General features: G+C 52.3%; 1 protein-coding gene and 1 pseudogene across 3 annotated transcripts in view; one reads left to right on the top strand and one right to left on the bottom strand.

Annotated features, from left to right (window-relative positions):
- CLIP2 (CAP-Gly domain containing linker protein 2) overlaps positions 1–25,783 on the bottom strand; it is an 81,932-nt gene that overhangs the window by 14,601 nt on the left and 41,548 nt on the right. For 2 of the 3 annotated variants that reach the window (XM_019754979.3, XM_019754978.3), the window contains exons 4-11: positions 18,979–19,103; positions 16,527–16,740; positions 15,734–15,931; positions 14,728–14,831; positions 12,837–12,897; positions 6,596–6,700; positions 3,925–4,860; positions 1,678–1,735 (exon numbers count right to left, since the gene is read on the bottom strand). In XM_019754979.3, the coding sequence (XP_019610538.2) occupies positions 1,678–1,735; positions 3,925–4,860; positions 6,596–6,700; positions 12,837–12,897; positions 14,728–14,831; positions 15,734–15,931; positions 16,527–16,740; positions 18,979–19,103 (1,801 nt within the window). The remainder of the gene's footprint in view (positions 1–1,677; positions 1,736–3,924; positions 4,861–6,595; positions 6,701–12,836; positions 12,898–14,727; positions 14,832–15,733; positions 15,932–16,526; positions 16,741–18,978; positions 19,104–25,783) is intronic. The other variant, XM_019754980.3, reaches the window with a different exon arrangement.
- LOC109459972 (small ribosomal subunit protein uS10 pseudogene) lies at positions 21,666–22,643 on the top strand (annotated as a pseudogene).

Here is a 25,783-nt window from a genome sequence, read left to right as displayed (position 1 = left end):
GGTCTATGCATATGGTGACATGTCACTCAGCCATAAAGAGGAATGACGTACTGACTCCTGCTACAACACGGATGACCCTCGAGTATATTGTTACGTGAAATAAGCCAGACATAAAAGGCCACAAATCATACGACTCTATTTATATGAAATATTCTGAACAGGCAAATCCATAGAAACAGACAGCAGATTAGTGGTTGTCAGCGTCTGGAGGGAGGGGAGAGTGGAGAGTGGCTGGTAATGAGTGTGAAGTTTCCTTTTAAAGTGATGAAAACATTTTGGACCCAGACAGAGGTGGTGGTTGCAGAAACACTGTGAATGTACTAAATGCCACCGAATATTTGCCTTAAACTGGTTAATATTATGTTAATTTTGCCTCAAGAGAAAAAAAAGAATGGCCAAGAGAAATTTGAAAAAGCAGAGTAAAAGACTCAGGCTTGCCAGTAATTAAAGAACAAACAAAGCTTGAATAAATAAAACATTAATGAACACAGAAAGGTCACTGGAAAGGAATAGAAAGTCTAGAAATAGAGTCAGTTACATAAGGGAATTTAAAGATGATCAGGTTGGCAATTCAAATCAGTGGAGAGAGGAAGACGAGTTTTTCTAACATGGCGTTGGGACAAGTGGGTGCTCTTTTAGGAAAAAAATAAAAATCGATCCTTACCTCACACCTTATAGAAGGATGAAGTTTAGATGGATCAGAAATTTAAGCATAGAATATGGAACTAAAATGTACTAGGAGAAACCATGGGATACATTTTAAAAATAATAAACCCAAAAGCCCCGACCCCAAACAAAATTGATTTAAAAAAATCTGCACAGCAAACACCACCATAAAAGTCAAAAGACAAACCACAAACGGGGGGAAATGTTTGCAATGTCATATATAAAGAGTTTCTAAAAATGAACACAAAGATCAACAACCAAATAGGGGGGGAAATGGGCAAAGGATGCAAGTAGAAATGGAAATGCAGCTTCATTCAGTGAGATGATGGTGAGTTGGAATTACATCAGGGAACATCTTTTATCTTTTACCATTCAGACTGGCGAGGATCAATCACAAAGTCTGATGAAACATTATTTCATCAAAGGCTTGTGGGGAAACACACTTTCAACCACAGCGGGTGGGAGTTAAAATTGGTTGAGCCCAACAGAGAAGAAAATAATAGGGTTTGTAATAAGCAAAGACTGAAAACAACCTACAACCCATCAATAGGAAATTGGCCAAATACACGATGGTGGCTCCACACAATAGAATATTCTGCACCATGGGAAACAGTGTAATGATAAGGAAGAGGCTCCAAGATACATTATTAAGTGGAAAAAAGTAAGGGGCCAGAGAAGGAGGTATGGCGCCATCTGTTACCTGTATGACTATCTTTACGTGGGGACAGAAGCTGGCCTTTGGAAAGGGAAACAGGGAATAAGGGACCCTTTACCTTATGCCCCTTGAACCATTTGTACTTTACACCTATTTTAAAAATAAAGTAAAACCAAACAAATAACAAGATATTCACACAATGCCTGACACTCAATGGAGAGCGAGTTGCTGTGCACGCCGTAGGCCCCTCTCACCAAACGGCAGATGATGCAAAACTAAGTGCGACTCAGCTCGAAGGCAGAACCAACCAGCCTGTTCCCAAAGCCCTGCGTCCCGCCTGCCCAGCGGCCACTCACCCTCCACTGTCTCCTTCATCCTGATCTTCTCCCCTGAAATGTCGTTCGACTCAATCATCTGAAAGAAGAGGCTGTAAGGAGGACGCTCGCCTCCCCTCCCCGCCCCCAGCCCAGCCAGCCCGGCAAGCACACTCCACCCCACACACGGTGACTTTCAGGGACTTGTCTGGGAGAGAGCTCAGGTGTCCTTGGTCTGGCCCCCGACCACAGAGGACGCCGCCTTCCCAGGGCCCTCAAGGCTGCTTGTGCAGCTCCCACGTGAACACCACCTCCCCCTTACTCTGCTGAAAATGTCTTAATACAAATGTCTGTTGTATTAAACAGATGTCTCCCCTGGGATGCCTACAAAGGTGGATCCCGAGAATCTGCTTTCATCAACATTCCAGCCTCGGTTTCCCATCCATGAAGCAAGTATAGACTGCCATGGAACAGCGTGTGCAAAGCATGCCCAAGGCCGCCTCCCGAAGGGACTGGACTACTTCCTTTCTCTCCAATGCGTCTTTTAAATAATAAACCCAGAGGCCGAAAAATTGATTAAGAAAAAACATCTGTATGGCAAACATCAACTAGCTTCTCACTTCTTCTTGCTGCAGAAGTTTCTGGCATCCTGCCCATGCTGGCTGCCTTCTGAGCTTGCAGTTTGCCAGCTAACACAGTGGCTTAGGGCAACACAGAGGTGAGCAGGCAGCCACCTCCGTCAACCAGCCCCTCATACTGCTTCCCATACACCCCAAGTCCCGTTTTAGTCTCAGCTGGCTGTGATTAAGCCCTCTAGATATTTACTTACATACATGGCAGGGAAAATGGGGTACACACTAAAACATTTTTTAAAAACTCCTATCTTATTATATAAGATCAAAAATCTAGTCGTCCCTGGACTTAAACCTCTGAATCTGGAAGGCATGTGGGTCCAGATGGAGGCCCTGTGTGTGTGGAAATCAAGAAGTCTTCCTGAGGTCACCACCCACTCCTCAGCCCGAGGTCTGTGACGGAGGTGCAGGGGTCACCCTCAGGCCTCTGTCCCCCCCACGCTCTGTGGAACTACAACAGCCTCAAACCTCCCCCACTAAGGGAATCCAGATCCTGGGGTCCCAGGCCTGGCCCCACTGCCCCGAGGAACCAGTCAGGCCATGTGCACACAAGCTACCGAGAACGCCTCCTTTTCGCTCTGCCCAGGATCCTGGGAGAGCACTTGCTAAAAACGGTCACTTTTTGGGAGAAGGGGGCGGGAAGGCTGCTGCAGTGGGACCTCAAGGCATGACACAGGCCTTTACCAAAAGGCACCCTGTACTCAGAACTCCTGAGGACTTACTACTTGAACGCTAAATACTAGTTTAAAACTACAAGGGGACCTGGAAGCTCAAGAACCCGTGGTGTCTGTGAAAAGGCAATGATCGTGCTGCTAGCTGTCTCTTCATGTAAGATTTGACTTTTGTCAACCTAGGTACCCTCTGTCAGCCCTTTGGCAGCAGGATTGGGCACGACCTCTGCCACTGGTGGGCAGAAACCCTGGGAAGTTACTCTGTCTCGGGCTCTTGGTCGGCTCACCTACTATGTAATGGAGCCAGTACTGTCCTAGAGGGAGTGAAGGGGAGATGGAGCAACACAGAGCCTGGCAACAAGTGTGGTGCCTGGAGCCACTCAAAGGAGTGGACACAGCCCATGCTACCAGTATCCTTAGCGGGATCTCTAGATTTGGAAAAACACTGCTATTAGTGGCAGCAGCCTCTCCAAAGCCACCCACTTCCAGCCTTCCAGACCCCACTCTGGGGACCTCCTAAACTATTGCTCAGTCTCATTAGGACTGGCAGGAAGGAGGCCACCCTGAGATCTCCTAGGTCAATGATCAAGTTGGAGATGGGAGACCCGGGGGTGGGCAGGCTTGACCTCACGTCCCTGCCAGCCTCAGGGAGCCTGCACAGTCTGGGTGCACCAGGCCTTGGGGCCTAGGAGGAAGCCGATTCCGGGCTCTGAGGTATGTTTCTCCCAGGCCTGGTCGGGGGACCCAGCCGGGTCAGCTCAGACCACCTCGGGTCCTCATGGTCACCCAGGCCAGCTGCCCTTAGAGACGAGGGGCTCCTCCTCTGAGCCGGAGCCCCCCAGTCCTGCAAGGGCATGTACCTGGGGGCATGGAGGATGCTTCCCTGGGATGGAAAAAAGAGGTCAGGAAGCAGCTAGGCCCTCCCCAGCCAGGTCCTGGAGCCCACGGGCCCCCCACACCGCCCGGCAGGAAGGGTGGCCGCCTACGTTGGTGTGCTGGGACGAGCACAGGGACTCGACAGCTTGGAGTCTGTTTTCGGCGACCAGCAGCTTCTCCCGCAGCCTCTCGGCCTCCTGCTTGCTCTGGGCCTCCGACCGCTGCAGCAGCTCGTAGTCCAGCATCTTCTTCTCGGCCAGGGAGATCTGCTCCTTGAGGAACTCGATGGCTTGCGCCTGGCCCCGGTACTCGGCATCCAGCTTCTCTAGCTCGTGGACCCGCAGCTCAGAGTCACGGCGCTGGTCCTGGGCCTCCTGCAGCTCGAGCCGGAGCTGGCTGGCCTGCACCTCCAGCTGGGCCCGCCAGTGCTGCTGCAGCCCGGCCAGCTCCTCCTGGGCCTCCTGCAGCTTCTGCCGCAGGCCCTCCTTCTCCTTCACGTGCATGGCGGTCTCGATGTCGTGCTTGGCCCGCAGGTTGCCCAGCTCCAGCTGGTGCTCCATCTTGATGCCCTCCATCACAGCCTTCAGCTCCCCGATCTCCTTCTGCTGGGCGCCGGGGCCCGAGTTCAGGGTGGCCTTGAGGTCCTCCAGGGACTTCTGGTGGTCTGAGGCCAGGGAGTCCAGCTTGGACTTCCAGTTGTCCATGAGCCCCATGTTCTCGCTGGTGGCCTGCTGTACCTTGGCCTTGAGGTCCACCACCTCCTGCGCGTACTTTTCGTTGGCGGCCCGGAGCTTCTCCACCTCCGCCTGGTAGGCCCTCAGGGCCTTCTCGTACTTGTCCCGCAGCACGCCACTCTCCCGCTGGTGCTCCTTGCTGGCCGACAGCAGCCGCTCCCGCAGCCGCAGGGTCTCGGCGGCCTCGGGGTTGTGAGCGGGCGGCGGGCCCGAGTGCAGCAGGCACTGCTGCAGCTCCTCGATCTCCCCACGTCGCAGGGTCAGCTCCTCCTCCAGCTGTAGCACCCGCGACTTCTCAGCCACAGTGGTCAGCTACCGGGGAGAGAGGGAGGGAGCGGTCAGCGGGCCGGCTGGAGAGCGAGGAACACAACAGGGGCACGGGGGTGGGGGGGGAGTGTCTCACCACTCAAGGGCCCCAGCCCCAGTGGGGGAAGGTCATGGGCGTCCACCCCTACCTGAATGCCGGTTTTTCTCAGCCGCCCTGCCCACTGCAGCTCCCAGCAAGACACCCCTGGCTTGTACCCCAGTAATTTGGGGACTCAGCTGTCCCTGCTGCCCTAGGCTTGGGACAGATTGGTGGTTAAAACCATATTTTAGGTTATGGCTTCTTTTCAATTCGTGTCATTTTTAAAGGGCAGAGACAATTTTGCATTATCCTGCTCTAGAAAGGTGCCCAGCCAGAATGGGCTGATTCAGAAGGGCTGTCTGGAGGGAATGGCTGAAGAGGGGTCGGTTGGATGCTTCAAAGCAGAACAAAATTAAAGCTACCAGACCCGCCTTCTGATGGAGAACTCTGAGATCAGAGACTCCACCCTCCAAAAACCTATACCTTGATCACGTCGGTGGTTATAGATTTGGAAACAATATATATAAAAGTTTTAAATCTTTTACAAGCTTAAAAGATTTTGTTTCTGAAGCTGACCTTTAGTTCAATAAACCTGCTTTTGTTTTTTCAATCAAGTTGAACCCTAGATCAAGATGCCTCGTCCTTGTCCTCGTTGTGGGGGCTCCACCCTGTCAACTGTGACACGGTCAGTTTCTGCAAGTAGCCTCTGTCCACACGTGTTGTGTACTACATGAGCACACATGGTCACTGGGTAACAGTCAGGGTCTGCAAAGGAACCTCCGTGGGTCTCCAGATGCCCACACGCATGCACACACCCCCCCGCGTGTGCTGAGGCTGAAGTGCAGAAGCTGGCTGCCACTCACACCCCCCACACACACTATTTACGTCCCACTCACTGCTCGCTGGCTGTTTAGCTCGGCTACCGGGAGAAGTCCTGCTGGGCTGTCCACGGGGCTAGGCCAGCCAGCTGTTTGATATATGCGTCTGCACAAGGGGCCAGCCCTTAGATATGCATGGTGGCTATGGAGGGGCCAGCTGGGCCTGGAGCCTGGACTCAGAAGCAGGTCCCGGGGCTCAGGGGGACCTTACCCCCAAACAGCTTTCCCTAGCCTAGGAACCACTTAGGACCTATCCCTGACCTATCATATCACAACAGCCAGACCCCAGGGCTAACACAAAAACCCATGTACCGGGGACACCCTCCCTCCCCCAGCTCACGCCCTTCAGGCTGGCTTTACGACCCCCAGGTTAGAAACACCTGGATCTACAGTCCCCGACGTCCAGCCTTCTCCAGCTGGGAGAAGGGAGGCATGATAGGTCATCTCCGTGCCTGCCCACAGAAGCGGGAGAACATTCTCAAGAGGCTCTGGACTTCTGAACGTGACAAAGCCTTGTCACAGCACTGCATGGGGAGGGAGGAAAGGGGGCGGTCTCACAGGACACTGCCAGTCAATGGGACCAGCTGGGGAGCAAAGTCATAGACAGCCATGCCCCCTCGTCCCCAATAAGCATCACGTGGCAGTGGAGCTGGCAGTGCAGTGTATGCATGTTCCTGAACCTCTACTTCCCTCCTAGAAAGGGCGCAAAAGTGAAACAAAATGAGGACAGCAGTCAAGGACAGAGAAAATAATAAAACAGAGGAGCCCCACGGGCGCCAACGGGCCAGGCGGGCGGGCTGGAGGCGGCGGGCGGGCGCGTTACCCTGTTGTCGGCTAATTCTTGGAGCAGCCGCTCGGCCTGCGCCTTCTCCAGTAGCAGGCTCTGCTCCAGCTCCCCAATGCGCGCGTGCTCCAGCTGCGTCTGGGTCTGGTCCACCCGGGGCGGGTGGGGAGGTGGGGTCAGGGGAGAGGGCACAGGGAAAGGAAGCCGGAGGAAGAGAGAAAGAGAGAGAGGCGGCGTCATCTACCGTGAACAAGACAGAGCAGGCCAAGGAGAGGAGGTGGCTCGGGGAAAGAGAGGAGGTGTGGGTGCGTGCGACAAGGGGGCCTGCTTCCCGCCCCTCAGTGGGCTGCACGGGTTTCTTTAAGGGCACAGGACGGGCTGCAGCAACCCTGCCCAAGTTGGCCCATGGTGGAGGTGGCAATGGGCACCCTGGGCCCTTCTGTCACCCACAGGTGGCCCTTCCCCGTGCAGCTCCTGGGGAGAAGCCCCAGCCTGCTCCCATGCCACACTGGGAGCCTGAGGGCTGGTTTTCATTTCAGGCACAGGATCCTGCACACAGGATGGACGAAGGAATAAATGACCCCAAATTCCTGGCCTTCAGGCCTGAGCTGAAGGGGGATGAACCAAATGAATGGAAGGTTTAAAAATATATACTCACACCATCATGACTCCCCCGGCCTGGCCCCCCTGGCGGAGGCCAGCTGTGCCTCCCACCACCTAGCCCCAGCCTGGCCCTGTCAGTGCCCACCCCCCAGGGTCCTGCAGAGGACGCCTGGTCTCCCAGAAGCACAAGGGCACTTTTGTCCCAGCTTCACAAACCGCCACTTTACATGCTAACAAAGCCCGACATTCTCTGGGTGTCCAGACTGGCATTTGGGTTTCCCTGACAGATCTGCGAGCACCCAGAGAAGTCTGGAGACCAGGACCATCATAGAGAGAAGGGAGAGGGGCCCCTCATCCTCCTGCTTGTCCCCTCATCATCCAGGAGAGACAAGGTGAACTGAATCTGTGTGGCAGTTCTGAAGGGGCAGGGCTTAGCAATATGGCATACAAGTGTGAAAACAAGAACACACCCGACACTCACTCGCAAGGGAGGTGGTGACGACACTGGAAACTGGTACCACCTGTCCCAGCAATACTCTTGCAGTTCATCAAGAGCTACAGAGATGTTCATGCCCTCTGACCTATGACCTTATTTCTGAGACTTTTCCTAAAGGGACAACTGAACAGTTCCCTCCCTCCGTCTCTGGGGGCAGCATGCTGCACTGCTAACAAGTAGCCAAGCTCAGTCTCTTTCAGAAAATTACAGGCTGACCATGGCACCTCAATGCAGGCCTCGTAGGGGCCGTGTCCTGCCCCCCCCATGGTGGGCACAGCAGCTCTGCCCAGGGACCCATGCTAGATGGAGCATGACCATAAGTGCCATACTGGTGGCCCCCCGGGCAAGAAAAAGCCCGTTTCACAATTTCAAGGGCAACCTCATTGGATGCCCCCCAAAAGGACTCTTTCTCATCACTTTCAGAACTGGGGTCTGCACGGGGGCACAGGGGATCCCAGTGGAGTTGCTTCTGTGCTTACTTAAGATAAAATCAACATAGGAGCTTGGGGGGAAACAGCCCTAGAAGCTAGATTTGAGGTGGGGTGGACGATTTGGCCTTCCCTTCTGTACCAGGGACTCTGCCCGGGGGGTAAGGAGTGGGGGCCACCACACTCCTGTGTCAGGCCCTCTCAGGTCCCCTGGAGTTCATGTTCATGAAACACTGTTAAGGCAGTCTTCCCATCTCACAGGAGAGACGCCACTCCAGAGAGAGAAAGCCTCAGGATCATGCAGCGGCTTTGGGCAGCGCGAGGCCCGTACTCAGACCTCTGGGTCCCAGAACCAGTGCCTTTCTTTCCCTAACCAGCCTGACTCTGCAGAGGGGTGTCACACAGAGCTTTGCAAGTGGGGGACTCCCCGTTTCTCTGCCCCCATTAAAATTCTGGAAGCTCAGTCCAGCCCTGCCTGAGCCCTTGACCTACAGCTCTTTTCCTTCTCCTCACACACGTGGAGTGGGGTGTCGACCCCCCCTTGAAAGCACACAGCCGTGCCTTAGGGCTCTATTATGCTTTAATCATTAATGATTACTCATTAGTTGGGGGAGGAGTTTCCTCAAATGCTCAAGGGGCTCCTGAACGTGATGGGTACATGTCACTTCTCTGATGTCCCTTCAAGCCTGGCACCAAAGCCTTCTCAACAAACAGCTGATTCTGAGTTCATAAAACTGGCTCTTTCTGTTACAATGGGTATTTCCATGCAAATGAAAAATAACCCTGAGATGCTACTTAATTAATAAAATCATAACACTAACCGCCTGGATGATTAAACAATACTACCCCCAAGTCTAAGGCTATGGATGCCCCCAGGTGGTAGCAGGGAGTGGCACACATTTTCATGATGCAACATGGCAACCATACCAATTTGAGAACCACAAAGCACGGCCCCAGCCTGTGACCCAGGATTCCACTCCTGGAGAAGCACCTGACCATGCTCCTGCCCTGTTTGAGCACTGGAGTCCCATGAACAAGCCAGACAGGGTCTCCACCTCCAGGGGACTTCCATTCTGGGAAGGGACACAAATCATAAATGACTAGTGCAGATAACTTCAGGTTGAGATTCAGGCTAGGAACAGAGCACCAGGTGGTGGGCAAGTGGGATGGGGGTAAAACGAGGAGGCAGCAAAGGCCTCTAAGAAATACAGTTTAAGGTGAGAGCTGAAGGAGAAGCAGGAACCAGCCGACCCAGAAAGGGGGTGGAGGAGAAGCGAGCCAGGCAGAGGAATCAGAGGCTCAGAGGCAGACAGAGCCTGGGGTGTTCCAGAAGCAGAGAGGAGCACCACAGGCCTGGAGCAGAGGAGTACAGCCAGGCTGGGTCTCAAGGGTCTTCCCTGGGCCGCCCTACAGAGCCTGGGTTTTATCTTGGGTGGTGGCATGAGCTGTGTGAGCGGAAAGGGGAATGGATCTGATTTACATTTTTAAAAGATTTGGTCATATGTCATCTGTGGTTTGCTTCACAATAACATGAGAGGGGGCTGAAGGCGGGGGGTAGCTGAAACAAGAGTGGCCATGAGTTGAAAATCATCGAAGCTGGGTGACATAATGGGGGTTCATGACGCCATCCTCTCTACTTACATATAAAAAGTCTATCTGGCTTCAGTGTGAACAATGGACAGTTGAGGAACAAGACCAGAAACAGAGGAGCTAAGTAGAGGCTATGCAGTTGTGCAAGCAAAAGTGCTGTGGCCTGGCCCACGCAGGTGGCCATGGGGTGAAGATAATTTTGGAGGCAAGGATTTCTGATGGAGGGATAAGGAAAAGAGAAGGATCAAGATGAATTTTAGCTGTGGGGCCTGAGCAACTGTGTGGATTGTAGGGCCAACTGCTGGGATGGGAACGACGGGGTGGGGGTGGGGTGTTAGGGGGAAACAGGAACAAACAGAGAGATTTGTTTGGGACTTGTTACATGTGGGATGCTGTACTGGGTTGAATGGCACTCCTCAAATTTCATACCCACCTGGAGCCTCAGAACACGACCTTGTTTGGAACAGGGTCTTTCACATGTAATTAGTTAAGATGAGGTCATACTGGATTAGGGCCGGAAATCCAACGACTGGTGTCCTTATAAGGCCATGCGAAGCGACATAGGAACACACAGGGAAGAAGGCAGTGATGATGGAGGCAGTGACACAGCTACAAGCTGAGGGCACCAAGGGTTGCCAGCAATCCCATCAGAGCTTGCAGAAAGGCATGGAACATTCTCCCTCAGGGACTCCAAAGGGAACGACCCTGACCACACCTTGGTTTTAGACTTCTGGCCTCCAGAATTGTGAAAGAATACATTTGCGTTGTTTTGAGCCAATGAGTTGTGGTAAGTTTGTTTTTTCACTGCAGCCCCAGGTAAGTGCTATGGGTGCCTCTCACTCACTCACTCCTCCTGGAGATGTCCAACAGGTGTGCCAGTGCAGAGCGCTGGGGAAGCACGGACTTATACAGGCGCGGAGCAGCCACCAACTGGAAGCTCTTGGGGAGAGTGTAGACTTACAGGCAAACGGGCCCGGACTGAACCCTCGGACAGGCCAACATCAGAGGTCAGGAAGGAGGCTGAGAGGCTGGAATGGGCACCTCGTGTGGTGGGGCAGTGAGGCCAGGAGGACATGCAGAGAGATGGGGCGAGATAGCTGGAGGGGGACCAAGAGTGCAAGGAGGTGTTCTGGGGTGTATACTTTACTATTAAGGTGGGTGGGGATGAGTGGAACTTTGAGTCAGTTTGCCTTCTAGATGTAATGAATATGGTCACAATAAAAACAGCAGCAGCGGGTCTCTACTGCCCTTGAACTGAATTAGTTGTCAGTCACTGTCCCATCCCGATTCTCCCAGCCAGGGCCAATTGGATATGTGATGTACAGCTGATCCAAAGCCGGCCAGCTCATTGGCTAGCCTGGGACCAATCAGATTCTCTCAAGAAGACAGCTAGTAAATGGTGGGTGCTAGAGGCTGGGTGGGACCAGGAGGGTGGGTGGGTAGCAGGGAGAGCGGGCAGATGTGCCAAGGGACATGGAAACATACTAAGAGAGACAGGCACACACGCAGCCTGACCAGGAGTCATGAGAAGAGGGAAGACCCTGAGAGGGAGAGAACAAGCTTAGATCCTGATGTCGTTTCTTGTTCCAGTTCCCTGAACTGCCTGTGAGATTTTCCTGTAGCCTTTCCCCTCTATTGACTGGAGTTAGGAGGAGGGGTCTCTGTTCCTTGCACCCACAGGAACTTTTCCCAGAAGCCCACCCCAACCCCTGCAGGAGGCAGCCACCAGCAGGAAAGCCAGCCAAACATAACTACATGACCTGCCCCCCTGGCTAAGAGGGAAACACCCACGAGAACATCCTGACGCTGGGCTGGGGCTCCTATACCAGGTTGGGCCCTGACATCCATCCTTTAGCTCGGCAGCAAAACCTGCTCCCGCAGGGGCAGCTGGCAGTGACCCTACACACATCACACATGTCCCTCCCCCAGCCAGGGTCATCTAGGGACAGAACAACCATAAGCAAACTTTTGCTGTGCCCTGAAAGTTATAGGGGTCTTAACGTGGCTCTTTTACAAAATCAGGAGCTGCAGTTTCTGAGTTGAGCTCAGCATGCTCCAGGGCAGTGATTTCCAAAATGTGGTCCCTAGACCAGCATCACCTGGGAACTTGTTAGAAATACAGATTCTCAGGTTCCACCCAGACTTACTAAACGGTCAGTCTGGGGCTGGGGCCAGCCCTCTGTGACCCGACAAGCCGTCTAGGTGATGAACTGTCAAGTTTGAGAATCACTGACCTAGTTCAACCTTCTCATTTTACAGAAGATCAAACCAAGGCGTGGGGAGGGAAGAGGCTGCCCAGAGCCAGTTAGGGCCAGGTCAGCTTGTGGGCAGGGACTGAGCTCACTGTCCCCCGCCCCGACCGACAGCTCCAGGAGGTCTTGTCCCTCGTCACCTCCCAGGAAGAAGGGCGGCCACAGCAGGGGGTGTTCCTGCCCAACCAACTGGCCTCGTGAGCCCTGCGGTCCCTGCATGGATTGGTGAGGGGGCCTGGGGTTGGCGGGTGGAGTGCTTTGTTGACTAATGCGAGCACCCCCATCCCTGAGCTCTGTAAGGGTGGGTGGGATTGGAGAGTAAAGGTCCACCTGTGCAGGTGTTAGAACCAAGGAGGTGCTACAACTGGCCTTCCTTACGGGCTGGCTCAGGAGTCAGGACTCATGGTCTCTGGTCCCGCGGACTGCTGACTTGTTCCATGACTGGGTCTTTGTCTTTCTGAGCCTGTTTTCCCATCTGCAAGTTCTGTGATTCACCAACAAGCTAATTTCAGCCGAAATTCTACATGGAATCCAAGATGAACTAAGGACCGAAGGGATACCATTAGGGCTATCACCCAACAAAGCAGGGACAGGAGAGATCAGCCAATATGTCTGTAGGCCTAGCCATGTGCACGGACCATTGGTCCATCCCACCAAGTGGCCCGATACAGGAAGGAGAGCCCCTCAGCTCCTGGAGCTGAGCCACTCCCACCTCTGACCTCGGAGTCTCATGACCAAACCCCTCCCACTATCCCCAGGCATGACCTTTCACTCTTCCTTATTTCTCCCTAGAAATCCCCCAGCCCCCTCCCTGGGGGCCCAGAGTTGCTGCCAGGTCCTCAGGGCCATTTGCCCTGCAAGGGCTAGGCCTGGGGCACCAAGCAAGCCGGGGCGGGACCTTTGACTGTTACCTCCAGGTCTCCCTTGGTGATGGACTCCTCCTCCACTCGGAACTGTAGGTCCTCCACCTTCCTGTGGGTGCAGAGAGGGGGCTGAGCTGCTTCACCCAGAGTGGTGGCTTCCCCAAGTCAGCGATGGCAAAGAGGCAAGGCCACAGATGGCCCAGGTTCACACTCAGACCACGCAGAAGGTGCCGTCCCAGCAGAGGGGGATGTGCCCAGGGCCCCATGGCTGGTGAGGCAGAGCCTCCTGCAAACCTCCAGCCCTCCCAACTTCCCTGTGCTCCATGCAGAGACCACCGGCTTCTCTTAAATGGGAGTGTTTAATGCAACATCCTTCCTCCCAGGGTGGCTGTGGGAATAAATGATGGAATGATCATATACGGAAGGAGAGTGGTGCTAGGGACCACTCTGTTTTCATCTCTGCAGGAACAGACACCCACATGGAACAATCTGTGGGCAAGGAGGGTCGGCTTCTTCCCCTGCTGAGCCTGCTCTCATCCACAGGCCTCAGAATCAGGGGCCAGAGTCCTAATCCCCACCGCTCCCTGATGTGGAGGGGCCACTCTCAGGGAGACACACTGACCCACCCACATGCTAAGATAGCGCTGGAGAGACGCAGGCACAGTACAGCTCACAAAGCTGTTCTTACTAGGGCCTCCTGACAGTTCCTAGCATACAGATGAGGAAACTGAGGCTCAGAAAGGACAAGTGACCTGCCCAAGGTCATCCAGCAAGTACAGGGCAATGTTGGGACCTTTACCCAGTCCCTTACTGAACACAACTCCCACAATATCTTAAAGATCTGTTTCTGTATTGTTGGCATAGACGCATTGCCATGGGAACCGTATGTGTGGGCCCTGACCAGTAAGCGTCTCAGGCAGATATAAATAAGCCCTCCTGTCTCCAGTCAGATGGCAACAGCCGGTGCAGCACATGTGTTGCTGAAAGCCCCAAACCCCAGGGTGGGGGGCCAAGAGCTGTCTACTGTGCGGGGAAGGGTAGGGAGCCCAAGAAATCTGTGTGTCAGCCAGGAGACAAAATCTCTTGGACCAAGGGAAACTCCGTCCCCTGTCAGCTGTGTCCCACCAGGTCAAGGAACAAGCCAGGCCAGAGTCCCCACACGGAGGGAACTACAAATCCCATGAGCCACTGTGCTAGGGCGGAAAGAACCAGCAGCACCACTAATAGGCTGGTGGCCTCGGGCAAATCCCTTCCCGCTCTGAGCCTCAGTGTTCTCATCTGTGACATGGGGGCAATACCTGCCCCCCAAGCTAATGGTAAGACTGAGAGACGATGCAGCAAAGCACTCAGCGTGGGGGGCTGACACCTGGGCACAAGGCATTTTAAGCATCCTTTTGCTGCTGCTTCTCTGAGCCTCAGTTTCATGACATGTGAAATGGGAACAGAGCTTTTAGACATAAGCTGTGATCTCCATGCACGGGACCTGGCCGAGAGTGCTCTGTGGACCTGAGCTGGTTCAAGGGGTGGGGACATTGTATCTTCTTCAAGGTGCATGTCTCCCCAGGGGCACCAGGCATGAGTACCCTCCCCTCGGGCGTGCACGAGCTGAGCTGGGCAGGAGCAGTGAACCTCACACAGTTGGAAAGGAAAGCAGCAAACATGTTTGGGTCCCCACATACTCAGCACCATGTCAGCGTTTTACTGGAATTATCTCGTAAGTCCTGCCACAGCCTATACAGATGGGGATCCCCACGCTGTTTTACAGATGAGAAGACTGAGGCCTGCAGAGCTCATGTCACTAGTCTGGGTGACGGCCTGCAAGTGGCGCAGGCAGGATTTGGACCTGAGCCTGCTGGCCCTGAGCCTGCGCTCTTCCTGGTCAGCCTTAAAGAGGCTCCGAGAACACGTCCTCCTGGGACAGGGCAGGGGCAGTGCGTACCTCCTCTCCTCCTCCAGCTGGTTGGACAGGTCTACCTTCTCCTTCCGCACGCTCTCCACCAGGAGCCGGGCCCGATGCAGCTTCTCCTCTGCTTCTGCAACATACTGGGCCCGAGTAAGGGCCAGGACAAGGTCAGCCTCCTCTGGGGGACCGTGGACAGGTGGGGGAGGGGTTGGCGGGAGCAGGGATGGTGCAAGGAGTCGGGCCTGGAACCCCAGCCACCCCTCCTCCCCTGCCAGCCCCGTTGGTGTGGACCGAGGCCTAATATGAGGGGGGTGGGCTCAGCTGAGTGCCCTACCCAGTGGGAACCGGAACCTCAGGTCCACCTGCCCCCATACCTAGCACCCCAATATCTGTCACCTCCTTCAACCCCCAACGGCCTAAAACCCTGTGTTGTGAGGGCCCCTGACACAGCACACAAGGGACCTAGAGCGCACACGTGAGGTTGGCCTTATTAATTCTAACACCCGAGGAAGAGGTGAGCCAACTCCATGCAGGTGACTAACATCAGGGAAGAGCAGACATGGCAGAGCAGCCAGCTCAAGGCTTCGAGCAAGAGCTTCCTTCCCTGAAGCCCCAATCTGCTCGAAAGCATGATCTGAAATGTGGAAAGTTGTATACAAAAAAATGTGTACATGAGTATTATTGAGACAAAGTGAGAAATTGGAAGCAAATAGGGGATCGGCCATGTCAGCAAGCACACAGCCCATGACAGATGGCAGGGCAGCCATTCAAACGGTGAAGAATTTTCCTTGATCTAGAAAATGCTCACACTAAGAAAGTCGCAAAAAGCAGGATACAGTTTACATCCGGGTTTTGAAAGTACGTGCACCTATCCACAGGAAGGAAATCCACCAGCAGGAGGAGCAGGAGGGGTGTTGGTAATGCATCTTAGTCTCTGCACACCTGAGTTCCCCACTCTGAGCGTGAGTGGCCTCCAAGCCTGGCCCGAGGGGGCTGCTGGTGCCCTCTGGGGGCCCCCTGCCCCCTGCCCCCGCCCATTCACCTGCTCGTGCTGCGCCTTGAGCAGGGCAATCTCCTTCTCCACCTCGCAGATATGGCTTGTGGCCTTGGCCACCTCGGCCCGCTCCAGGTCCCGTTCAGCCAGCAGCTGCTCGATATGCTGCTGCTTCTCCTTCAGCGCTTCTTGCAAGGCAGTTGTGCCTGAGATCTTGCGGGCGTAGCGCGAAGAGGTCTCCGTGAGCTGCGGGAAGGCGTGGGTGCAGGCAGGACTCAGGAACCTGGAGCATTACCCAGATAACCCATGGCTACCCGGGGGTGGGGGGACCCAACTGCCTCACTCCCAGGGCCGTAGGCACTCTGGCCCTTGCCTACTTATGCAGGGGGCAGAGTATTATTTCAGATTCAGGGAACTCCCTCCTCCCAGGAAAGTCACAGCTCCTGGGATTCTGCCTCATGGTGGGCTCCACCATCTAAGCCTGGATAGCAGGCTCTCTGCCCAGAAGTACAGCCTCACCTTCTTCCCTCACCCAGGGTGGCTGTGGTAGTCTTTTTTAACCCCCTGCCCCGTACCTGTATGACCCGCCCTGCATCTATATGAGCCTCCTTAATTCCCAAGGAAGGGCTTAGGTCACCGATAAGTCAGTAATTTAAAAATAACAATAAATGTAAATGGATAAATTTCCCTATTAAAAGGTAAGCACTTTCGTCTTTGTTCAAAAACTGCAAAATGAGGGATGCCTGTAGCCAGAGCAAGTCAGGGGCAGATTGGGACACCTGGATCTCTTCTTCCCCACCCCCACCCCCACCTGGGTATCCCTCCCCAACCCCACACTCACCAGGCCGCTGCGGCTTGGCCGGCCCCCCACAGAGGAGGCCACAGAGCTGACAGAGCTGATGGAGGAACTGCTGGGGCTGTGGGTCAGTGCTGAGACACCCATGGCCATACGCTTGGTCTTCTTGGCTTTGGCCGGGCTGGTGGATGGGAAGCCAATACGGATCACCTTGTGGATGGGTGCGAAGAGACCAAACTTGGGTGGGCACTGGAAGTACCTGGGGAAGCAGGAGATATTCATGCTGCTATCACAGCTGAAGAGCCTGGAGCTTCCCCTGCCTCTCCACCTCTTCAGAGCCAAGCACAGAGGCTCATCCTTGGGACTCCATCACCCATACCCCAAGACCAATACATGGGACTCCCAGAAAGGGGATAGAGGTGAGTAGGGTCTGAGTTTCTCTGTAGCCATGAATATCCTTTGGGCATATTTTTCACTTTTGTGTGTGTGGGGGGAATAACAATTACTGAGCACCCGCTCTGTACCAATCCCTTTTCATGAATGCTCATTTCAACCCCCCAACCACTCTATTGTTATCTACATTTCACAGATGAGGAGACTTAGGCTCAGAGAGGTTAAGTAACTTGACCACAGTCACACAGCTGGTTAAGTGGCAAAGCTGGTACTGGATCCTCCATCCCCAGCCTGCTGGGCTCCCAAGCTGACTATGCTTGGCTCTCACACATTACTCAGAGGCCCCCAGCCATATCTGCAGCCCCACTCTCACGGCTGCTCTTGGATCATCCCAAGACCCAAGAAACCCAATTGGTTTTCTGCCCGTGGGGCTCCCCACACAGAGAAACAAAAGTCTGAGATAGACACCTTGGGGGTGCTGCTCAACCTACCCCTAAATTCTGAAAGCTAGTGAGTTGAGAGCAATATCCATCTTAAAAATAGGAAGGTAAAGTGTTGCAATGGAAACTGAGTGGTCTTCTTCTCTTAAAACCTCTCGGGTCATGGACTCCACATGGGACCAGGGGAGCTAGTCCTGTCCAGTTTCTGACTCATCTTGGAACTGTCATCCCATCTTGACTCTTCCCACATTCAGGTCTTCGCTCAGGCTGTCCCCACAGCCTAGCACACCTTCCTTCTCCGAGCTGTCACAGCCGTATCTGGGCTACAGACTCTAGCCCAGGGACAGCCATCATAGGAATGAAGGCCACCTGGACTTAGTCTCCCATCCCTGACACTGCTCACCCATCACATCATGTTCCCCAACCCCAACAACCCAGACAGAGCCTTACACCTTCGACCCAGTATTCCTGGCAGTCAATTCCCTTTAATCAGAAACGACATAGAACCTGGAACCACTTGTGATCCCACCCTTTGCTGTAGAGCACCAGCCACTGTGTGATTACATCTTACACGAGGTGTGATCAAACAATATGCTGAATATTTAAATAAAAAGAATTTATTACAGTAAAAGACACACTGCCATTAATCCCCCTCAAAATACTCCCTCTCACTTCGAACACACTTATCCCACCGTTCTTGACACTTTCTGAAGCAGTTATGGAAGTCCTCTTTTGTGAGTGTCTTTAGTTGCACTGTCATGGCTGCCTTGATGTCCTGAAGCAATGTGTGACATGGAGCGTTGTCATGATGATGATTTATGGCACACTTTAAAACACACCTTCCCTCAACCGTAGCTCACACCCAACTGACTGCACTGAACAAGCTGAAACTTGTCACACACTTGTTACTAAGGTTCGATGCACCACTTCCCATATTGAAGATCCCTGTCTTTCTGTTGGATGGCACTTGGCAGCAGCATTCACCGTATTTTGTGATCACAATGGAAAGGCTCCATGTCACACATCGCTTGTGGTACAGCAATTTCTATCAAATAAAAACATTATGGTGTGTCCTCATCCACTTTATTCACTGAATCTGGCACCGTGCGACTTCTGGCTCTTCCCCAAAGTCAAAATGACCATGAAAGGTAAACGTTTTGAATCGATTCAGGACGTCGAGGCAGCCATGACAGTGCAACTGAAGACACTCATGAAAAAGGACTTCCAGAACTGCTTCAGAAAGTGACAAGAACAATGGGATGTGTATTCAAAGCGAGGGGGGGAGTATTTTGAGGGGGGTTAATGGCAATGTGTCTTTTACTGTAATAAATTTTTTTATTTAAACATTCACTATATTGTTTGATTACACCTTGTATCACAGGGGAACCCCAGAAAGGCAGGGACCACTGCCTCTCCTAGCATTTGCCCCTGACTCTGTGTGACCTTGAGCAATGACCTCTCTGGCCTCTGATCTCATCTGTAAAATGGGGATGATATTCCCGCTACCTGCCCCTGTGGGCTGCTGTGACAGAAGGGAAGGGACAGCATCTACACTGTGGCATCAGACACAACACTGGCTTCCTCAGATGCCCCATCCCTATCCCCTGCACACATCCCAGATGAAAAGGAGTCCCCTCCCACACTCCCGGGGAAGCCCGCTGTACCTGGTGCCCGCCACCGCCCCATCGTTCTTCCCAAGGGGCTCGTCCAGCTCCACGCCACACCACTCGCCCTTGGCAAAGTCCGTCTCCCCCACGTACCGTACCACGCCAGTCTTCGTCCCGCCAACCTGTTGGCACACGGAGAGACTCAGGTCCAGAAGATGCAATGGGCACAGACAGAGATGGCACAGGCACCCACGTGCCCAGGCTCATCCAATCCCTCCCTTCCAGTATGCAGGGGAGAGAGAAGCCAGGGGTGAGGAGGCAGAGAGGCCTAAGGACAGCTGAGAGGGACACAGGTATAACCAGTGCTTCCTAGGGCTGTCCCATGCAAGAGCTTTGGAGGCAGACAGATAGACCTGCATTCAAACTCTGCCACTTACAAGCTGTGTGATCTTGGGCAAGTTACCTAACCTCTCTGAGCTTCAGCATCTCCATCTGTGAAAGGGTTTTTGTGAGGATTAAGTACTGTAGGTGCAGTGTCTGGCACATACTAGTCTCAATAAGTTTTTATCCTTAAAAATGGTTTAAATGGTGGTTGCCAGGGCCTGGGGTTTGGGGGGGAATGAGGAGTTGTTTAATAGGAGTTTCAGTTTTGCAAGATGAAAAAGATCTGTAGATGTGTTGCATACCATGTGAATATACTTAACATTACTGAGCTGTACACTTAAGATGCTTAAGAAGGTAAATTTGACGTTATGTGTATTCTACCAGTTAAAAAAACTCACAGGACAGGGCAATAAGTATGAATATTACTGTAAAAAACAGTTTAAATTAAAAAATATTATTTATTACATAAAGGGTCGAATACTTCTATAGATTTAAAAAGCCCTAGAAGTTTCTCTACCTCTCCCTAGAATCAAACATTTTATGCTTTAAGCTGAATTCTTTGGTATATACTTCCACATTTCTAAACAACACGCTTACATTGTTGCTTCTTGCCTTCTCAATTTTGCATGTCATCCATCAATTTCCCATTAAGAAACTTCCTATCAAGGAAAGGAAGGTATTACCACTGCTTCACACCTTCTTCCCAGCTTTCCACCCTTTTCTACAGGGTGATGTCTTAAATTTTTTTAAGATTTTTATTGGGGAAGAGGAACAGGATTTTATTGGGAAACAGTGTATACTTCCAGGACTTTTTCCAAGTCAAGTTGTTGTCCTTTCAATCTTAGTTGTGGAGGGCGTAGCTCAGCTCCAGGTCCACTTGCTGTTGTTAGTTGCAGGGGGCGCAGCCCACCATCCCTTGTGGGAGTCGAACCAGCAACCTTGTGGTTGAGAGGATGCGCTCCAACCAACTGAGCCATCCGGGAGCTCAGCAGCAGCTCAGCTCAAGATGCCGTGTTCAATCTTAGTTGCAGGGGGCGGAGCCCACCATCCCTTGCGGGCGTCGAGGGATTGAACTGGCAACCTGTGGTTGAGAGCCCACCTGCCCATGTGGGAATCGAACCAGCAGCCTTCGGAGCTAGGAGCATGGAGCTCCAACTGCCTGAGCCACCGGGCTAGCCCCTGAAAGTATTTTTTATTCTAGCCTCGTTTTTTTAAATTGAGGTAAAATTCATATAACATAAAAATTCACCATTTTAAAGTGTGCAATTGAGTTGCTTTTAATACGTTCACAACCATCACTGCTATCTAATTCCAGAACATTTTCATCACCCCAACATGAAACGCCACACCCAAGAGCAGTCACTGCCTGCCTCTCCCGAGCTCCTGTCATCCACTAACCTACTTTCTGTCTCTACAGATTTGCTTGCTCTGGATGTCGCCTATAAATGGAATCACACAGTAGGTGACCTGTGTCTGGCTTCTTTCATTTAGCATAGTGTTTTCCACGTTCATCCATGTTTATCAGTATCAACACTTCATTCCTTTTAATGGCCAAATATTTCACTGTATGGATTATACCACCTTTCGTTTATCCATTCATCCAGCGATGGACACGCAGGGTGTCTTCCACTGTTTGGTTATTATAATAATGCTGCTGTGAATATTCATGCCCAAGTTGTACGGACATCTGTTTGCAATTCTCTTGGTGTCCTCACTCGTAAACGATAGTTTGGCTGGGTCTCTTCCTTCAGAATTTCAAGGGCTCCCTCTGTGTGTTCTAGGCACCGTTTTGCAGTTGAGAAGTTCAAGGCCATTCTGAATCCTGATCCTTTATGTGAGCCATTCTTCCGCCCCTGGAAACCTGCAGGGTTCTCTCTTTGTCCAGGGTTGTGCAGTGTCACGATGGAGTGCACTGGTGTGGGCCTCTTCCCCTCCCTTTTCCTGGGCTCTCATGGGCGCTTTCAACCAAGAAACCCTTGTCAGTCCTGGGGGATTTTCTTGGATTACTTATTTGGCTTCCTGCCTCCTTTTCCTCTGTTCTCTTTCTGTAACCACTATCACTTGGAAGTTGGATCTACTGGAAGTTGAAACTCTGATAGTTTCATTCTTCTCTCCTCTTCTGCATAAATCTCTTGGCTCTACTTTCTGGGAGATTCCCTTCAATTCATCTTCTGATACTTCTGTGGAGTTTCTTATATCTGTGATCAGATTTTTCATTTCCCAGAGCTCTTCTGTTCACTGAATATTCATATTCATATATTCAATGGCATTCTGTTAGGATTTAATGCCTACATTAGTTTCCTGTTTCTCAGAGGATCGGCCGTTTGTCCCAGAGAAGCTTCTTGTGCTCTCTCTCTAGCATGGAGGACACAGGTGTAGCATCCCGGGAGTCAAGTGAGGGAGAAGCCGGTGGGGAAAGGAGTTCAGCCTCCAGGATAGAAACGTTCATCGCATCCTTTTTCAGTCCAACCTGCCTGGGATTCCCTCATCCAAAGGCCTCCTCAGGAGACCAAGCATCATCCCAGATGTCTGCTGAAGGGACAGTCACCAGGCAGAGGGGGCAGAGCGACAGGGATCGGGAGGCTGAAGATTTTTCAACTGATTCTCCCGTTCCCAGAGGCCGCCCTGCAGCTGATTCCTTAGCTTCTGGGGTTTCTGAAGAAAACATCAAGTGCTTCTCCACTTCCCTCCTGCTGCACGTGGACTCGGCAACACAGGATTTCCAGTGTTATTGCTGCCGCCTTCTCCCCTGTTCTCTTTGTCCTTGAGGGATTGATACCTTTGGAAAACAAAACAAAACTCCCTTCGTTCTTTGAGGAAGATGCGGCTGCAGCTCCAACAGAGCTACATTCCATCTGCTCCTGCACCTGACTCACCGCATTCGCCCTCCCAGCTCTCGCCGCCAAGGAACAAGTCAGCCAGGAAACCGCAGCTTTTGAAGATACCGGAAAGACACCCGTGAAACCCAAGGTGGTGAGATTCACTGAATTAGAATTACTCTAACCAGACGAAATGTAAAATCCTTGGAGAAAGTGTGTGCTGACTTGATCAGAGGCGCAAAGGAAAAGAATCTCAAAGGCAAAGGACCAACTGGAACGCTGACCAAGACTCTGGGAATCACTACAAGGAAACTCCCTGAGGGGAAGGTTCTAAGACTGGGGATCGTTTTCAGATGAGGACCCACAAGCAGCTCAGTGACTTGCACAGTCCTCCTGAGAGTGTTAAGCATATTATTATACGTCTGTCAGTACTGAGCCAGGAGTTCAGGAGTTGAGGTTGAAGTCACCACTGCAGATGCTTACATCAACCTTTTTAATAAATTGAATATCAGTTATTAAAAAAAAATTAAAAACCCGCTTCACCATCATTCTAGTGTAGGTTCAGGAGAGAATGAAAATAAATGCATCTACCCTGTTTATCTGAACCGAAGTATGACTTTCTAAATGTTACTTTCTCTGTCACCCCTAAGTATGCCCCAAGTGTGCATGAAAGGGACCAGCTCCCTAATTAAAACTCGCTCCACTCCCACCATTTCTTAAGGACCAACTATGTGGCGGCATTGAAGACATGGTTTCAGAACCTCACAACTCCATAAGGTGGGCAGCATACCCCATTCCTTGATGAAGAGACTGAGGTTCAGAGTAGTGAGCGAGTAGAAGAGCCCACTGGGCCTTACTCTGCTGCCTCCTCAATCGCAGGCCCTACCCACCGGTGTCCCCTCTCCCCTCGGGTGGGGTCTCTGGCTATAACAGCACTAACAAACCCTCCCGGCCCCAGGGAGCTGCTGCTGCAGCCTCAGTTCTCAGCTGCCTCCAAATCCTTCCCTGTCCCTCCCTCCATCCTCAGCGGGACAGAGACAGGCAGGCATCCTCTCAGAGATAGGAGCAAAGCAGAAACAACGGGAAGTTTTCCAGCGGAGATGGGCCTGACTCCCGCCCAGGTCAGCACAACCTTGGGCAGCTCACCTACCTTCCTGAAGCCCCTGAGATTCTGCAGTGGCTTCCTCACTGGGGCCCCACTCCATGTGCACCCTCCACAGTGGCGAGGCCTGCCCCTTCTCTGTTTTTATTTTTATTATACTATTTAACATTTTTAACTTAAAAAGTAATACACTTTATTTTTTAGAGCAGTTTTAGGTTTACAGAAAATTTAAGCGGAAAATTCCCATATGTCCCCTCACATCCCACCCCTGCAGCTTCCCCTCTTAACGCCTGACATCAGTGTGGCACATTTGTTACAACGATGAGCCAACATTTGTATTAACTGAAGTCCATAGTTTACCATATGGTTCGCTCTTGGGTTCTGACAAATGTATAATGCCATGTATCCACCATTACAGGATCACGCAGGATAGTTTCACTGCTGTAAAAATCCTGTGATCTGCCCATTTTCATCTCTCTCTCCCCTCCTACCCCCTGATATTTCTACTGTCTCCCAAATCTTGCCTTTTCCAGAATGTAATGTCATATAGTTGGAATCATACAGTATATAGCCTTTTCAGAGTGGCTTCTGTCACTGAGTAATGTACATTTAAGGTTCCTGCATGCCTTTTCATGGGTTGACCACTCTTTTCTTTCTATCCTTGAATAACATTCCATTGTCTGGATATACCACGGTTTATCTAGCCATTCACCTATGGAAAGACGTCTTCGTTGCTTCCAAGTTTTAGCAATTACGAATAAAACTGCTATAAATATTTGTGTGTAGGTGTTTGTGTAGATATAAGTTTTAAATTCATTTGAATAAATACCAAGGGGCACAACTGCTGAATCGTATGGTAAGTTTACTTTTATAAGAAACTGCCAAACTGTCTTCCAAAGTGGCCGCACCATTTTGCATCCCCACCAGTAATGCATGAGGGTTCCTGTTGCTCACTAAGGTAATATCCCCCTCACGTCCACCCCCACTGTACGCCAGGCCCCCGTCTTCCAAGGGATGAGCCCCAATCCCTCCCTTTTCCACCACCTGGGGGTCACCTGTGGGCCTGGAGTCCCTTCTGGCTTGGGCCAAACAGCAACTAAATCTCAGGTCCCACAAAGCAATGGTGGTGGGCAGGTTGAATTCATCCATGTCTCAGGGGCTTTCCATTGAGGAAGTCAAAACTGGAGGAAGTCACTTAAAATAGCCGAATGTGCCTCAGATCAGGGTCTCACCCACACAGTGAGAGAACAGGGCATCAGAGCTGCCCAGCTCTGTCATCAGGAGGCTGGACCAGAGCTGCTGTGAGGGTACAGTGAGGGGTTCATGTCCCAGGCCTGAGGCAGCCCCTGCTGGAGAGCGGTGGGGGAGGGGCAGGAGTGCTAGCAGGATGCTGGCCAGGTGAGAAGGGCAGGTGGCATTGGGCCACATTCAGGGAAATGAGGGGACTGAGGCAGGCAGCACTCGTCAGTGACGGTCCCTGACAACGTCCACAGTCGCTGACCTGAATACAGCTATCAAGGGGTAGCTGGGGCTCAGCTAATCTGTGGAGCACCGACGTGCATGTGGAGCCCCGCTCGCTCTCGGGCTGTTGTAGGCACTGGGGACACAGCCATGGGAAGGAAACAGACAAGACGCTCCTCGTGGAGCTCCTGGTTGGGGCGGGGAAACGGACAGGAAAGGAGGAAGTGAATAACATATGGAACACATGCAGCGATGTGGGAGGCCTCTGTCTCTGAGGAGTGACAGGGGCACAGAGGTCTAACAGGGGGACAGTGAGCCATGGGAAGCCTGGGGGACAGTGTCCCAGGTAGAGACCCTGGAGGAAAGGAAAGAAGGCTCGCATGGCAGGCGTACAGAGTCCAGGATGACGGGCAGGGGCTCAGTCAGATGATAAAGGGCAGGGCAGGCAGATCACATGGTCTGGGGGCCATGGGAAGGTGGGTGGGTTTATCCCAAGTGAGATGGGAGCCTCTGGGGTGTAGGGACCTGACTGGGGGCAGGGAGACCCAGGAGAAGGCTGCTCTGTTGTCTAAGAAAGAGCAGCTGCCAATGGAGGTGGTGGGATGGGGATGGATTGGGGTGTATTTTGGAGGTAGGACCAGAGACCTGCAGAGGAACCACGTGTGGGGGAGGAGACAGAAACAGAGGCAAGGCCAACTCCCAAGTTCCTGGCTGGTCAGCTGGACACACAGGTGTGCCTTTTACTGCAATGGGAAAGAGGAGGAGCAGGTTGGGGGTGGGGGTGGGTGACGACCAACTGAGTTCTGTTTTGCACATGAGCTATGGATTGGACTGTGTCCCCACAAAAGATATGCTGAAGTCCTGACCCTTAGTAACTGCAAATGTGACTTTAATAGGAAGTAGGGATTTTTAGATTAAGTGATTAAGTTACGATGAGGTCATTAGGATGGGCCTTAATCCAATATGACTGGAGGTCTTGTAAGAAGAGAAGCGTCACAGATATGCACACAGAGGGAAGAAGGCCATGCGAGGACGAAGGCGGAGATTGGCAGGATGCAGCTGCAAGCCAAGGATTGCTGCTGTCACCAGAACACAA

The sequence above is a fragment of the Rhinolophus sinicus genome, chromosome 3 (assembly GCF_057876585.1).
Source record: "Rhinolophus sinicus isolate RSI-liver-muscle chromosome 3, RSI-T2T, whole genome shotgun sequence".
Classification (NCBI taxonomy): domain Eukaryota; kingdom Metazoa; phylum Chordata; class Mammalia; order Chiroptera; family Rhinolophidae; genus Rhinolophus; species Rhinolophus sinicus.
The sequence above is the reverse complement of the archived record's forward strand: the minus strand, read 5'-3'. Positions and strand labels throughout refer to the sequence as shown.